Raw genomic sequence first — 16,618 nt, forward strand, 5'->3', positions numbered from 1 at the left:
GTACTGGCCCCAATAATGTTTGCTATATATATTAATGATATGGATGAAGGAATAGAAAGCTATATGAGCTTCTTTGCAGATGATGCAAAACTACTGAAAAGAGTGGAAACTGAAGAAGATTGTGAATCACTACAGAGAGATCTAAATATAGTACAGGAATGGAGTAGGAAGTGGGAGATGGAGTTCAATACAAAAAAGTGTAGTATAATGGAATTTGGAAAAAGCAAAAACAGAATAACAGGAGCATATAAATTGGGAGAAGAAGGAATAAAAAAAAGTAGAAAATGAGAAGGACCTGGGAGTCATTGTTATGAATAATATGTCACCTGAGAAACATATAAATAAGATTTTTGGAGAAACTTATAATTTAATAAGAACAATCAAAGTGGCATTTACATACCTGGATGAAGAAATGGTGAGGAAAATCCTAATCACCCTGATAAGACCAAGATTGGAATATGCAGCAACGATATGGTCACCAAGTACAAAAAAATGTATAAAAAAACTTGAAAGAATACAAAGAGCAATTACAAAACTGGCACCAACGCTCTCAAAACTATCATATGAAGAGAGACTAGAAAAACTTGAACTACAGACACTAGAGCAAAGGAGAGAGAGAGGAGATTTGATAACTATTTACAGAATCATGAAAGGCATGGAAATTACTGATAGAGAGAATCTGATAAAATGGGATAACAGAAATACAAGAGGACACGGAAAGAAAATAAAAAAAGATAGCTATAGAAGAGACTTGAAAAAGAACAGCTTTCCTCACACAGTAATAAACAGTTGGAACAAATTAGATGAGAAAGTGGTGTGTGCAAAAACAATACATGAATTTAAAAATAATTTAGATAAAATGAGATATGAAGACGGGACCCCACGAGCATAGCTCCCCTTCCCGTAAAATACAACTAGGTAAATACAACTAGGTAAATACACACACTAATAATTAAGTAATAAAGAAAAGAAACTTGGATCGCTGGTTTGTTCTCTCACACCCTCCTTCTAGGGGGTACAGCCCCCTTCTATGAGGACGGGGTGCGACAGTGATGAATGAAATAGTCTGGCGACAATCAGAACAAAAGGAAAAGTGACACTGAACGGAAGAAGTTCACTTACTGTATGTTGTCACCCCGCACTGAAAAAACAGGTGTCAGTCTTCACTGAAGTTTGGGAGAATCACTGAAGACTGTGTTGTCAGACTGGCCGGGTGTTCTTATATCCAGAAAGAGTCTGACCACAAAGGTTAAAAAAATCGCCTTTGATTTGCACTTTCGATACTTTTATTTTCGAGAAAAAAATACGATGAGATTATAAATGAACATGTGATATTACCAGAGAATTATCCTTTCATAGAGCATATGTGGTGTTAACAGTGTTGTTAAAAAAAACGTTAATATGTGCCATCAATTCTTAATGAAAATTTATATTCGAGTGATTCGACCCCCTACGAAGTAATTCGATTATTTCGTTCCATTTAGCTTTGTGTATTTTTCAAACGACACATTCTTTCGCTCAGCTCCTTCGCTACTGAGTGAGGCTGGGTGCCACGGAAGAGAATGAGGAAGTAGGTGTCACCCGGCACAAAAGGGGTCAACTCGAGATTATTCGAATTCTTGCGACAAGGAAACGCATTTCGTAAAAACTTGCTTCTACAGCCAAAATATTTCTTCAGCTGTAGTCGTCGTTTTGATAGAATGGGATCGTCTGTTTTAACCAGAATAGAAATACCTAACAAATACGTTATCGTAGCAAAAATAGTTTTGAACTATAACATCCGAGACGTTGGGGGTATGAAATCGCTGTTAAAAAATCTACAAAAGGCGGCACAGTTGTGTTGCAAAAGGGAATTGTTGCTAAACGATTTGTATTCGATCATAGAACCTTTCATTGATCATCCATATTTACAACCCCGAACATTTTACGGCGATATTTGTTCAGACATAATAAATGTATATTAGCCTTTGCCATATTTATATCTTCATAAACACATTTTCTACCTATTTTAGTTACTTTTTTTTATTATTTCATATTGACGATCCAGATCATTTATTTTTTTTAGACTTGATTGATACATATTAGTCTGCTTCGTTTTTTTTTCTTCATAAACATTTTTCTCTCTGTTTGATTAGTTACTTATCATTTTTGTTTTTAAAATTCATCGTAGACTTGATGGAAATTCTAAATTATATTATGAGTGTACGTCCAATGAAGGCACAACGAATTGACCCATGGATAACATTTAATTGCCTCTCATTTTCTTCCTCACAGCAAGGCCGCTTCATTAAATCGGCGACCCCCCCTCTCCGTCCCCCCATTGCATAAAATGAGAAGTCGGGGAGAAATCCTTTCGGGCTGCGCCAAACCCTGCTCACACACACTACCTCACCCCCCATTCCACCTCATGCAATCACAACACCATCCACACAGATTTAGAAAAAAACAAAGTGTTAAATCCAAGGCAATTTGGATTCAGACAAGGACGATCATGCGTCACCAATTTAATATGTTTCTATTCAAGGCTAATAGATATAATACAAGAGATGGATGGGCGGACTGTGCATTTCTAGACCTAAAGAAAGCTTTTGACAAAGTACCACATAAGAAGTTGCTTAAGAAATTAGAAACTCAAGGAGGAATACAGGGCAAACTACTAAATTGGATGGAAGACTTTTTGCAAGAAAGAAAAATGAGAGTAGTGATAAGAAACCAGCACTCAAAATGGGATGAAGTAATAAGCGGTGTTCCGCAGGGAACAGTACTGGCCCCAATAATGTTTGCTATATATATTAATGATATGGATGAAGGAATAGAAAGCTATATGAGCTTCTTTGCAGATGATGCAAAACTACTGAAAAGAGTGGAAACTGAAGAAGATTGTGAATCACTACAGAGAGATCTAAATATAGTACAGGAATGGAGTAGGAAGTGGGAGATGGAGTTCAATACAAAAAAGTGTAGTATAATGGAATTTGGAAAAAGCAAAAACAGAATAACAGGAGCATATAAATTGGGAGAGGAAGGAATAAAAAAAGTAGAAAATGAGAAGGACCTGGGAGTCATTGTTATGAATAATATGTCACCTGAGAAACATATAAATAAGATTTTTGGAGAAACTTATAATTTAATAAGAACAATCAAAGTGGCATTTACATACCTGGATGAAGAAATGGTGAGGAAAATCCTAATCACCCTGATAAGACCAAGATTGGAATATGCAGCAACGATATGGTCACCAAGTACAAAAAAATGTATAAAAAAAACTTGAAAGAATACAAAGAGCAATTACAAAACTGGCACCAACGCTCTCAAAACTATCATATGAAGAGAGACTAGAAAAACTTGAACTACAGACACTAGAGCAAAGAAGAGAGAGAGGAGATTTGATAGCTATTTACAGAATCATGAAAGGCATAGAAATTACTGATAGAGAGAATCTGATAAAATGGGATAACAGAAATACAAGAGGACACGGAAAGAAAATAAAAAAAGACAGCTATAGAAGAGACTTGAAAAAGAACAGCTTTCCTCACAGAGTAATAAACAGTTGGAACAAGTTAGATGAGAAAGTGGTGTGTGCAAAAACAATACATGAATTTAAAAATAGTTTAGATAAAATGAGATATGAAGACGGGAACCCACGAGCATAGCTCCCCTTCCCGTAAAATACAACTAGGTAAATACACAACCACCCTCCACTCACCCCCGTCCCCCCCCGTCCCTCCTCAACAGACACCCCCCTCCTCCCCAAAGCCCCCCCCACCCCATCAACCCACCCCATACGTTCCATCCATGTCTTTCAAACAACACATCACAAATATAAAAAACAAATGCACACCCAGACTTAACGCACTTAAGTCAATCACTGGAACAACATTTGGACAAAACAAAGAAACTAATACAACAATATACAAACAATGCATACGCTCAGTGTTGAATTATGCGAGTCCTGCATGGGCTCCTAATCTCAGTGAGACACACCACAACACCCTTCAAATCATACAAAACAAAGCCCTAAAAACAATTACAGGCTGCACAAATACAACACCTACAGACCATTTACACCATGAAACAAAAGTCCTCAAAGTCAAGGACCACCTCGACATGAGAGGCACACAAACATTTGCCGCAGCCACCACAAACACATTACACCCGCTACACTACATAGCAGAACACCCACACACACCAAGAAACATTAAAACAACACCCAAAGACCTTTATCACACACAGATACTCTCTTCTCTTCCTCCACAACCACCAAATACCAGCCTCTGGAAACATATTCATAATCATATCACTCACTGCTCCATTAACACACTGAAAGACAACACACTGCTGCATGCCAGACCCCCTGATATCCACCCTTCTGAATCCTCTCTCCCACGAAAGGACAGAGTCCACTTGGCCAGACTGCGGTGCGGTCACCACCCAGCACTTCTAAGCTACCAGAAGAGGCTGGATGACCGCGTTGTGAACAGCTGCCCAGGATGTAACACTTCACCCCATACCATACAACACATAATGGAAGACTGCATTATACACAATCATGCACGCAAACAACACAACATACGCTCTATAAAGGATTTGTGGGAAAACCCACATTCGGCTATGGCATTCCTTGGGGAGACGGGACTGCTCGGACAGACAGTCTAGGGAACGACAACAACAACAACAACAACCCACCCCATCCCAGGACGCCCCCCACGTTCACTCCCTCCACATCCGCCCCCCCACACCTCCTTCACCAGCCCTTCCTCACTCATTCCCTCCAAGCAGGGATGACCCGTCATTCAGGAGGTGCTAAGATAAGAGGGAGGGTGGAGAGGTGTGGAGTGTATTCAGGGATGGAAGGGGTGGGAGTGATTTTATGCCTTTTTCTTTTTGGCTACCCCCCTTGTAAGGAGGAAAAAGCCTTGGTATATGTATGTATGTATTTTTTTCCTTGCTCATGTGTTACTCAAGTTGCTTTGGTCAGTGATTCAGGGATTTTATAAGTGTATAAATCATAATTATTGAATCGATTTTCACAGACTGGAAACCCACAGCCCCACAGCATATGGTAACGGTCCTCCCTGGGAAGAAACTTTGAACTGTTAAGTTGTTTCAATGTAGGTCAATTTCTATGTCACCGGTTGAAAGTAGTAGGCGAAAGGAAGCAGTCCCTGGTTGTTAGCTTTCCATATGTTAAAATAAAAGGAAGAAATATAGTTGAAGGTGACAGATATTTTGGACCCAGTTTAGAGACCGAGTGTCATCCCTACAGGGCCGTACCCCCAGCCAGAGGTGAAGGGATTGACAGGGTTTGTAAATGGGCAGTAAGGTGATAATTCTCTCTGCTGTCCATATTGCAGGACTTTTTCCCCCTTAGGGAGGGTGGCCAATTCATACATATAAAAACCCATTGAAATCTCCTATCTGAGCTATTCGTGCATGAAGAGTCATCGCACAGCTCCTCATCCACTTAAAATTTTTAGAGTAGATAAGATTATGCTCAGATCAAGGGCTACAAAATTTTGTTCAAACCTATCATCTGAGGGAAATTTGATCATTGGGGTCATAGAGCTCTTAGTCATGGCCAAAGGCAAAGGGGTCAATCACTTAATCTGTGCTCTCTTGCAGGATACCCATGACCCTCTGGATATCTGGGCAAGATTACCAGTTCAGGCACCAAGTAACTCAGGGTATAGTCTGAAAAGGCTTGAGAAATACTGCTGTATCAGTTCACTATTTTCATTTTTTATTTATAGGTTTAGTTCAGTGTATTTTGTAACCTTTCCATGCATGGTAGCCTCCACTACCTACTGCAATAATCTCACCCCAACATTCCTTAGGAATACTATAAATTAGATAAAGTCACATTACCCATAATTATATATGAACATATTTTACACAAATGTACCACCTCAAAAAGATACCACAATAACTAGTTCTCAAGAATTAGCTTCCTTGTAGTAACATATACCCTCATTATAATCCATATCAATCTGGTTTGTTCCATGAGCAAGTGCATGTAAATGGTAAAGTTGTCTGGCTTTCCATATCTCTAGAGTCTGCTTAATTCTTTGAAACACCATTTAATAGGGTCCCCACATGTGAAGTTTGCTGTATAGTAATCCGTTCCATATCTGAACTAATTGGGTCACAGAGTGTTTCATTTCGGATAGCATTTGAATATTCCATTTAAGATTAACCCCACTCCCACCAGTCTCCACTCTACTATTTAAGGGATTTTCATTTCTGATGGAATAAAAGTGGTATGCAGTACACAAATCATGTAATAATGATAGATTCAGTTAATGCTAGTTCAGATATGGGAGGTGTTACTGTACAGGTAAACTGACTACATATATACATATACCAAAGGCTTTTTCCCCCTTACACAGAAGGTAGCCAAAAAACAAAGACAGAAACCACTCCCATCCATTCCAACCACTACATACTCCACTCCCCTCTACCCTCTTCCCTCCCCCTAATCTTGGCACCACCTGGATTATGGGTCATCCCTGCAACTTGTCCACTGTCCTGGGTCAGAAGCAGTGCCGCAAGACACAGCACATCCACAGAAGCTGCTTCATTAATTTTTGCGAACCCCCCTCTCCGTCCCCTCATGCAGAAAAGGAGAAGATGGGGAGAAATCCATTTAGGCTCCATCAATTTATTTCTCATACATACTCCCTCATCCCCCATCCACTCCCCCTCATGCATCACATCATCATCCATACACAGCCATTCTCCATTCACCCCTATCTTCTGTCCTATCCCGTCCTTTCTCAACAAACATTCCCCTCTTTCCCAATGTCCCTTTTACCACATCCATCCATCTCATCCTAGGTCGCCCCCTCATGTTCACTCCTTCTACCTCTGCCTTCCACACCTCTTTTACTAATCTTTCTTCACTTATTCTTTCCATGTGTCCAAACCATCCTAATACTCTTTCATCAACCCTATCTCCCAGTTCCCTTTCCACCCCTATTCTCCTCACCTCATATCTCACTCTATCCAGCCTAGTAACCCCTATCATACTTCTCAGGCACCTCATCTCAAACACATTCAAACTCCTCTCTTATGTTCCATGTTTCTGCCCCATACAGTGCTGTCAGCACAATCACTCCTCCATACAATTTCCTCTTAGCATCCATTCCCAAATGTCTATTTCTCATTACACTTTTTAATCCACCAAGGCATTTATTCGCTTCCCACAATCTACATTCTACCTCCACCCCCACTCCTCCCTTTCCTGCCACATTCGCACCCAAGTATCTAAAACTATCCACTTCCTCCAGTCTCTCTCCCTTAATATTCACTTCTAATCTGCTGCCACTTTCTCCCCTTGACATCTCATCACCTTACTTTTATCCACATTTATCTTCAGGTTCCTTCTTTTGCACACCTTCCCAAACTCTGTTACTATCTTCCTCGATCTCTCCTCTGATCATGCTACAAGCGCAGTGTCATCAGCAAACAGCAACTGGCTTATTTCCCACTTTTCTCCATTTTCTTTAACCATCTCCAATCCCTGACTCACTACCCTTGCATTCACCCCTTGCACAACCCCATGCATGTACATATTGAACAGCCAGGGTAAAATAACATGTCCCTGACAAAGTCCCACATTTACCTCAAACCATTCACTCTCTCCATTTCTAATCCTAACACAAGCTCTACTACTCATGTAAAAACTTTTGACTGCTCTTAACAGTTTTCTTCCTATCCCATATATCTGCAAAACTTCCCACAGTGCCTTCCTGTCTACCCTGTCATAAGCCTTTTCCAGATCCATAAAGGCCCAAAAAAACATCTTTACCTTCTCCTATAGCTTTCTTACATATCTGTCTTACCATAAAAATCTGGTCTACGCAACCCCTACCTGTCCTAAACCCACACTGTTCCTCATTAATTACTCCCTCTGTTCCTCTCCTAATCCTCTCAATCAAAACCCTCCCATAAGCCTTCCCAACTACACTTAACAAGCTGATCCCTCTGAAACTACTACACTCACATTTGTCCCCTTTTCCCTTGTAAAGTGGAACTATACAGGCACTCCTCCAGTACTGTACCCTCTCTTAAACAAACATGGCATCCATCCAGCCCAGGTGCCTTACCTGTTCTCATCATCTTAACAGCTGCCTTCACTTCATCTTTCCTTATTTCTCCTCCATTTTCCTCACTCATTACGGTCACTTTCTTAGCACTTCCCACTGCAACTACCTTTCCCTCCCTATCCTCCTTCACATTTAGCAACTCCCTAAAATACTCTGCCCACTTTCCTCTCACTACCTTCTCTTCCAATATCATCACTCCATCTACACCTTCTACCTTTTCTTCTCTACTTGATTCACCTCCTCTTCCTCTCTTAATTTCTTTCCAAAACATCTTTTTATAACTTTCAAAATTTTCTGTCATACTCTTACCCCATTTCCCATCTGCTCTCCTCTTTGCCTCCTTTATCTTATGCTTTACTTCTCTTTACTTTGTACCTCTCATATGGTTCCCTCGTCCTAATTTGTAACCAATCTATGAAAGCCTGCTTCTTCTCTTCTACACCCTTCTTTGGTTCCTCATCCCACCACTCATTACCTTTCCTTCTATTTCCTCCCATCCTCCTTGTTCCACATCTTTGCACACCTTATGACTCCCTCCTTGAACCATCCCCATTCCTCCACTCCTAGTTCTACTCTATCCTTCACTCCCACTCCTCTCTCAGCTTATTCTTATACTCCTTTTCTTTCTCATTTAAGCAGTTCACTCTACGTACCTCCCTACCTTCTGCCCTTTTCCTCTTTCTCCACTCTCAACTTAACTTCAACCAAAAAAATGATCTGATATTCCCCCATTCTCTCCCCTTAGAACATGTACATCCTTAACTTTTCCTACTGTACTCCTGGTTACCATTATATAGTCCATTAATGCTCTATCTACCACCACCCTCTCCCATGCATACATAGGCTTGACTTTCTTCCTAAATACTGTATTTGCTATCATCAACTCTCTTTCGAGACACATCTCCACCATCAACTCTCCACTACGATTTTTTCTTGAAACTGAATAATTAACTGATTTTTTTTTCTAAAGAAAATATCTGCATAACAAGCTAAAATGTGAATGAGCTGTGAACAGCTTCCCAAGCATGCATGTGGCTAGGAGCATCCTCATCATACTCAGTTGCTTTGTGATATCTTTTTGTATTGGTGTCAGGGGTAAAAGTTACCCCTTTAAAATTTTGGAAATACTTAGAAATTGATTCATCATCCAGCTCTAATATTGTTAATTTACTATTGTAATGATTAGAATTAATTATAAAGAAATCCATAAAAAGAACTGGATTCGTTAACAAATGATGAAAAAAAATGTTACTACGTAAACATTAAGTCCTAATCTCGCTATCGGACGAAGGGTAAAGAAAGGGCTCATTGTTTGAACTAGTCTAGCTACGTGGCATATTGGAGAAGCCACGAAAACTTCAAGACAGCCGACCCAGGCTGCTAAATCATAATCCGAAATAATCCCTTCACAAAGGGAACCAGTCCTGGAGTAAAATGTACTATTGAAAGGGAACACAAGTTTGCAACACCCCCCCCCTTCCCTGGTGTGGGAAGTTCATGGAAGTTCTGGAAGAATAAATACAGAGAAAAGATCGAGTTTCCTTTCAACCAAGAATGGAAAAGTGGACTAGGACCCACATACCCAATCCCCATGTCCTACCAGACGACTAATCTGCGGTCCAGTACCAACCCTCATCCTTCGGTTTGTGTGTCATTGACACAAGGAGCAGCGGAAAGATGATCGCTTACCCGGAGGGAGCGTTGCAATCTCTATCAACTGAACCAGTGTTGATCGGAACCTATGGTATTTTGATGTATTGATATGTCTGTCGCGTTTCGCCGCGATAGAATGGTGGCAGCGTGTTTGGATTCTTTAGCTTATGCTATTGATTCCTCTTACCCACGAGACCTAATTACAGTGAAGAAGGTCACATAGTGTAGTAGTAGAAACTTCTTTAATTTGTTTTTAAGCTTGATCTTTGTCATGATTTATACTTTGCATGTCTCAAGTATTGTTATTGAACAGATATGTCTTATGTTAGATGTTCACCTTTCTAAGATTTATTTTAGTGGTTAAAGCACACTTGGAAACATGATGCCTAATGATGTGGACGACTCCTTTGTGGAGTTCAATCAATTGGAAAAGGAAGTCCAACAAACAGAAACAGAAACACAAAATTTTACACAGTCCCATCAGGAAGCTTGTTCACAAGTAAGGGATTTAGAACAACAGATTGGCGAAATGAACAGGGAAATGTCTCATCTACAGGGGACAATACGACACTTAATGCAAATGCATAATAACACACAACCACCAGTAACACCAACACCTCATACACCTCACAGTCCATACAACCCCTCCGCAAGTGTTCACCCCAATCCCGTAGCAGGGACACCACAATCCAGACCCCCAGTACCACCACGTAATATTGCACAAAACACACCACAAGGTGCACCTGCATTCATTGGTACAGAATCCCTATCACCTATAAGAGCCTGGCCAGCATCACATAACCTTACCATCCCTACACCCTTCCCTAATCCACCCCCAGCCTATCCACCTCCGCAACCTCCTGTTAATCAGACAAACCCTCCCAATCTACACCAAAGCAATCAGACTGTTATAGCCAGTCCTTCTGGTGGATCACCTAATAGCCCCCTTAATAACACAAACCCCTTCCTTTATTCAAACATTATCCCAATGCCAATCCCTCAGGAAAGGGTATTCAAGCTAAAGGATGTTGGTCTCCTCAAACTTAGTGAGCTAAGGGGAGTTAGCGCCGATAATAGGTTGAATACTTTCTTCAGGCAGGTGGAGTCATGTACCAGCTCAAATGAAGAGAGAAAGGAAGTAGCATTAACAAAATCTGAGCCAGATATAGCTGCGCTCTTAACAGCGGAGCTAGCCACGAAGGGTAACAACCTAGCTTGGGATGAGATGAAGAGGATCATGAAACGTCAGTTTTTAGGTTTGGCTACACTGGTGCAGGCATGGCAAGAGGTAAATGCCCTGGCTTATTATTTTGATGAACCTCCTAGCTCTTTTGTCACTAAACTACAGTGTAGAATTGCAGCTTTAACACTGAAGTTCCCCAATGAACAAATCCCAACATCAGATAAATTCCTTAAGACAAAGATATATGAGGGATTGAGTTCAGAAGCTCAAGCTAGATTAGTTGACTTCCTAGCAGATCATATTCCCTTGGAAAAATTTATGCTATATGCTGAAGAGGAATACTATCGAGCTCAAGGAATGAGCCGAGGTAATAGAAACAGGACCATGCCCATTTCAGGTGCTGGGAGTTCCCAGTCACCAACCCCAGTAACAGGTACTCCTCAGGTGGGAACTCCAAGTAGTGAAATAGATACACTGACAAAGGAAGTAAGGGAATTAAGCAAAAGGGTTGAGAAAATATCCATGAGGACACCACAGAGTAGTAACACTTACTGTGCCTTTTGCAGAGTAACTGACCATAACCTGTCAGCTTGTCCTCGTAATCCACCTAGGGGAGTATGTTTTGATTGCAATAGACCCAATAGTCGAAGAGGGCACCCAGGATGCCCAGGACAGGCAAATAAGAATAACACACAATGACTGCGAGGTCTAGCAAGAACTCCAAGTATAAATTTAATGGTTAATGATTCCATAGTTACAGCTTTAGTTGATACGGGTAGTTGTGCCAGTATAGCCAAGAAATCCTTTGTGGACAGTTTAGGTTTGAAGCCTGATAAGATGAGAAATTTACCTAGTTTAACGGGAGTCACAGACACAGTTGTACCGGTATTAGGATCTGTTTATTTGGGTGTTAGTATTGGCCATCGAGTAGTTACTCACTTATTTTATGTTGTGCCAGACCCTCTTTTAGATACAGAAGTCCTTTTGGGTGCAGATTTACTGGGAAGTGCCCGTCTAACCTGGGATCATAAGAAGGGTATACTAGTTTGGGATAGTATTACCTACAAGGTGCGGCTTCTTAAACGGAGACCTTCCACAAGGAGAATTAAGAGTCTCAGGATAGTTCAACCATCAGACCCTGATGTAAGGGAGATTAGGTTGAAGAAACCAATTATCCTACCTCCTTCCTCGGCAAGGATATATGCCATTAAAGTTAAGGAAGATATAGATAGTGTACTTGAATTTGAGTCGGGATTGAAACATAGTGGTGCTATGAAAGCTTTATGCCTTAAAGTCAATAAGGATCAGGAAGTCCCCCTACCTCTAATAAACAGTACAAAGGGTATAGTTAAGTTAAAGATAGGAACATTAATAGGTACTTATAATAAGATTGATGAAAGGGACTTCAGTTCAGTAACTCCCATCTGTGGAAAGATTGATATTAAGAATGATCTTATCCCTGAAAGCATGCGGGTTGCACCAGGACGAGGAAGCACTAGAGAGGAGAAATTAGAGAATCTGATTGAACAACAGGATTGGTCACATCTAGATAGGGGACAACAAGCCCAATTAAAGGACCTAGTAATGGAGAACCACCAGATTTTCATAGTAGAAAGTAATGAATTAGGGAAATTCCAGGGAGTTCAAGGGCATATTAATGTTAGTGATCCACAGCCCGTTAGGAACCCAATGTATAGATATCCCGAGAAGGCTGAGCAGATTATCTCCGATCTGTTAGAGGATATGGAGGCCAAAGATATAATTGAGCCATCCACAGCTGCTTGGTTGAGTCCTATAGTGCTCGTCAGAAAACCCGATAACTCTCAAAGAATGTGTCTGGACTATAGAAAAGTTAACACACCTTCAGACTGACATTCATCCATTACCTAGATTGGAAGAATTAGTTGAAACTGCATCTGGAAATCATTTTTATGCCTCTTTAGACATGAAGGATGCTTATTACCAGGTGGAGTTAGATGAAGACAGTAGAGATTTGACTACTTTTAGTGATGGAGTTACATTATATCGATTCAGGAGACTCCCCTTTGGCCTGAGTTGTAGTCCAGCTATTTTCTCAAGAGTAATTGGAAATATCTTAGCCCCCTTATTAAAGAAGGGCTGGGTCAAGAATTACTTAGATGACATTGTAGTATGGGCTCCTAGCTTAGAAGAATTAATTGAGAGATTGGGAGAGTTGTTCCAATTATTTGGTGAAAAGGGTGTGAAATTGAATATAAAGAAGTGCCAGTTCGCTCAAAGAGAGATCAAATTCCTTGGCCACATCATATCCAAGGAAGGATGCAGACCTTGTCCTGACAACCTGAGTGCAATCAGAGATATGAAAGCTCCTACCAATATCAAGGAAATTAGAAGGTTTTTAGGTGTGTGGATTTTACCGTAAACACATACGCAATTTTGCAAAAGTTGCTGTCCCCTTAACCAATCTTCTGAGAGGGAAAGAACCATTTAGTTGGACACCAGAGTGTCAATCTAGTTTTGAACAGCTAAAGCAACTTTTGATGACAGCTCCGATACTTATTAAAGCAGATACAACAAAGCCTTTTCAGCTATTTACAGATGCTAGTTTAGATCATATAGGTGCAGTATTGATGCAAGAGAGTGATGGTCTTCTGAAGCCAGTTGGGTATTTTTCAAAGAAATTAAAGCCGGTAGAACAGAGATATTCCACTACCGATCGAGAAGCTCTAGCCATAGTACTGGCCTGTAGACGCTTCCATCATTTCCTTTGGGGTAACATGTTCACAATACAGACAGCCCATCAGCCACTTGTATCAGTATTCAAGCGAAAGACAAAATCTCCTAGAATGAATAGATGGGTTATTGAAATGTAAGACTACCGTTTCAAAGTTGTGTATAGGCCAGGAAAACACAATGAAGTAGCAGATCAGCTAAGTAGACCAGTTAGAGCCATCTTTCACAATAATCAAGACAATTATCTTGGATTGAGTAAGGAAGAATATAAGGATAGCCAGCTAAGTGAACCAAGATGGGGTGACCTGATTGCTTATTTAGGAGGAAAATTGCATAGAAAGAGGTTTCCCCGAGCTTTAATTCATCAGTTCATACTATATGAAGGTTTGCTGTACCTGAGTGCGGACAAGCAAGATAATAGTATACAGTTAAGGCTTGTAGTACCTCAAGAGCTTAGGAAAACAGCACTAAAATTTGGTCATGAACATGTTGCAAGTCACTTAGGTAGGAGGAAGACTATTGATGCTTTGGAGACATACTTCTATTGGCCTTCACTTAGATCAGATGTAGTTAAATATGTCAAAGAATGCATCACCTGCCAAGCCCACAAAGGCAGTCCCTCCTTACAGCAGAGGTTCCAAGAACTACCTCCAGTAAACAAACCCTTGGAGCGTATCAGTATTGATTTGACCGACATGGTGTCTGGGGCAAATGGATACAGATACGTTCTTACTATCATTGATCACTACTCACGCTATGTGAAGTTTTACCCACTTAGGAACAAGACTACAGATATTGTCAGTAAAAACTTTGAGAAATATTTGAATGATTTTGGAGTTCCAAAGTGTGTAATCCTTGACAATGGCGCTGAATTCACGTCCCAGCAGTTTAGAGACCTTTGCAAGTCACACAGCATAAGCACTGGTTTCATTACTCCCTACCATCCCGAGGGTAATAGTATCTCTGAAAGGATGCACGGAACCATGAAAACTTTGCTAAATGTCATGTCCCAGGGTCATCCCCATCAATGGCCAAAATATTTAGGAGACACACAGAGGACCCTTAATTGTGCTATACATGCAACAACAGGTGAACAACCTCATTACGTATTTTTTAGTAGGAGGCCTTTTAGACAGATACTTAGTGAATTACCCTCAATAGATGATGAAGTGATGGACTCTGATATTGCTCGAGCTCACGACATCATCCAAAAGACCCATGCAAAAATACTGATACGCTCCATTATGCAAATAGAAAAAGACGGAACAAGAGTGTTGAACTAAACTCTTTAGTTTGGGTGAAAAATGTAACCCAGTTACCTGGAACAAGTCGCAAACTAAATGTGAAATGGCTTGGGCCTTACAAAGTTATTGAAAGTGTTCGTGATGGGTCAACTTATGTACTACAAAATCTGTTTGATGAAACTTTCCTAGAACGTGCTGCTGATAAACTTAAGCCGTTCCATGGTGATGAACAGTACTTACTTAACCTACAGGAGCACGCAGAAACAGTGCCTGACATAGTGAGTGAAGGAATTCGCACAAGAGGTGCTAGAAATATTGTGCCTCCTTCCCGTTTAATAGAAGAGATCTAGACTCTGGTGATGAATATTACTGAAGTGAAGGACCATCCCTCAGCAGGATGGTGAATTAATCTGTCCCTAGTTGTAAGGACATACTATTTTTATACTTTTATACTTTTGTACTTGCTTGTAACTTTTGTGTAGTACCATAGAATTAGTCAAAGTAGATATTCCTCTAGGTTTAAGTTGGAAGGAAATAAGTTTGTAATGGAAATTTTGTAATGTGTCACAGAGACTTGTCATAAATGTGAATGTTTTAGTGGTATTATGGATCTCGTCTTAAGTCTTACTCTTGTGGTACCTGGTTGGTACATTTCTTAGGATGGAGTGCGCCCCTTTCCAAACCCCTTTGAAACTCAATTTTTACGAGTTCTTTCTGGCAAGGAAGTCTGGACGGATAGTCATTAGGACGCCTAGATAAGAGCCAAGTTTGTCTTCTTAAAGGGAGAAGCTCTTTTGAGGTAGAGTGCCGTGATCTCCTGTGTAAGTGGAGTCAATCCAACCCCAGCATTAGGCCAGGCAAAGCTACTAGGAAAGCAGTTTGAATGCACACCTATAGGGTAGTGTCCCCATTTAAGTGCTCCAATATATCCATGTTTTATGTTGTTACAAGAGTAAATTTTTTTTTGTGCTAGACTGAGTTTGTTAGACAAAGATCTATATTCCACTGGAGCAGACACATAGAAAGGGTTAGGCCAGCCCATGATGGAGAGTGACTTGATATTAGAGTGGACATGAATCAATTTTTCCCCAAGGGAAAAGCTGTCAGGGGTAAAAGTTACCCCTTTAAAATTTTGGAAATACTTAGAAATTGATTCATCATCCAGTTCTAATATTGTTAATTTACTATTGTAATGATTAGAATTAATTATAAAGAAATCCATAAAAAGAACTGGATTCGTTAACAAATGATGAAAAAAAATGTTACTACGTAAACATTAAGTCCTAATCTCGCTATCGGACGAAGGGTAAAGAAAGGGCTCATTGTTTGAACTAGTCTAGCTACGTGGCATATTGGAGAAGCCACGAAAACTTCAAGACAGCCGACCCAGGCTGCTAAATCATAATCCGAAATAATCCCTTCACAAAGGGAACCAGTCCTGGAGTAAAATGTACTATTGAAAGGGAACACAAGTTTGCAACCCCCCCCCCCTTCCCTGGTGTGGGAAGTTCATGGAAGTTCTGGAAGAATAAATACAGAGAAAAGATCGAGTTTCCTTTCAACCAAGAATGGAAAAGTGGACTAGGACCCACATACCCAATCCCCATGTCCTACCAGACGACTAATCTGCGGTCCAGTACCAACCCTCATCCTTCGGTTTGTGTGTCATTGACACAAGGAGCAGCGGAAAGATGATCGCTTACCCGGAGGGAGCGTTGCAA

The 16,618-nt window shown here is 40.5% G+C and overlaps 1 protein-coding gene across 1 annotated transcript; it reads left to right on the top strand.

Annotated features, from left to right (window-relative positions):
- Positions 1–11,676: 11,676 nt before the first annotated feature.
- LOC143037014 (uncharacterized) lies at positions 11,677–12,813 on the top strand. The gene has a single exon (XM_076205118.1). It carries the CDS (start codon positions 11,677–11,679, stop codon positions 12,811–12,813), a length of 1,137 nt encoding a protein of 378 aa, XP_076061233.1.
- The last annotated feature ends 3,805 nt before the right edge of the window (positions 12,814–16,618 follow it).

The sequence above is a fragment of the Oratosquilla oratoria genome, chromosome 21 (genome assembly GCF_046742065.1).
Source record: "Oratosquilla oratoria isolate Oo_2021 chromosome 21, ASM4674206v1, whole genome shotgun sequence".
Taxonomy (NCBI): domain Eukaryota; kingdom Metazoa; phylum Arthropoda; class Malacostraca; order Stomatopoda; family Squillidae; genus Oratosquilla; species Oratosquilla oratoria.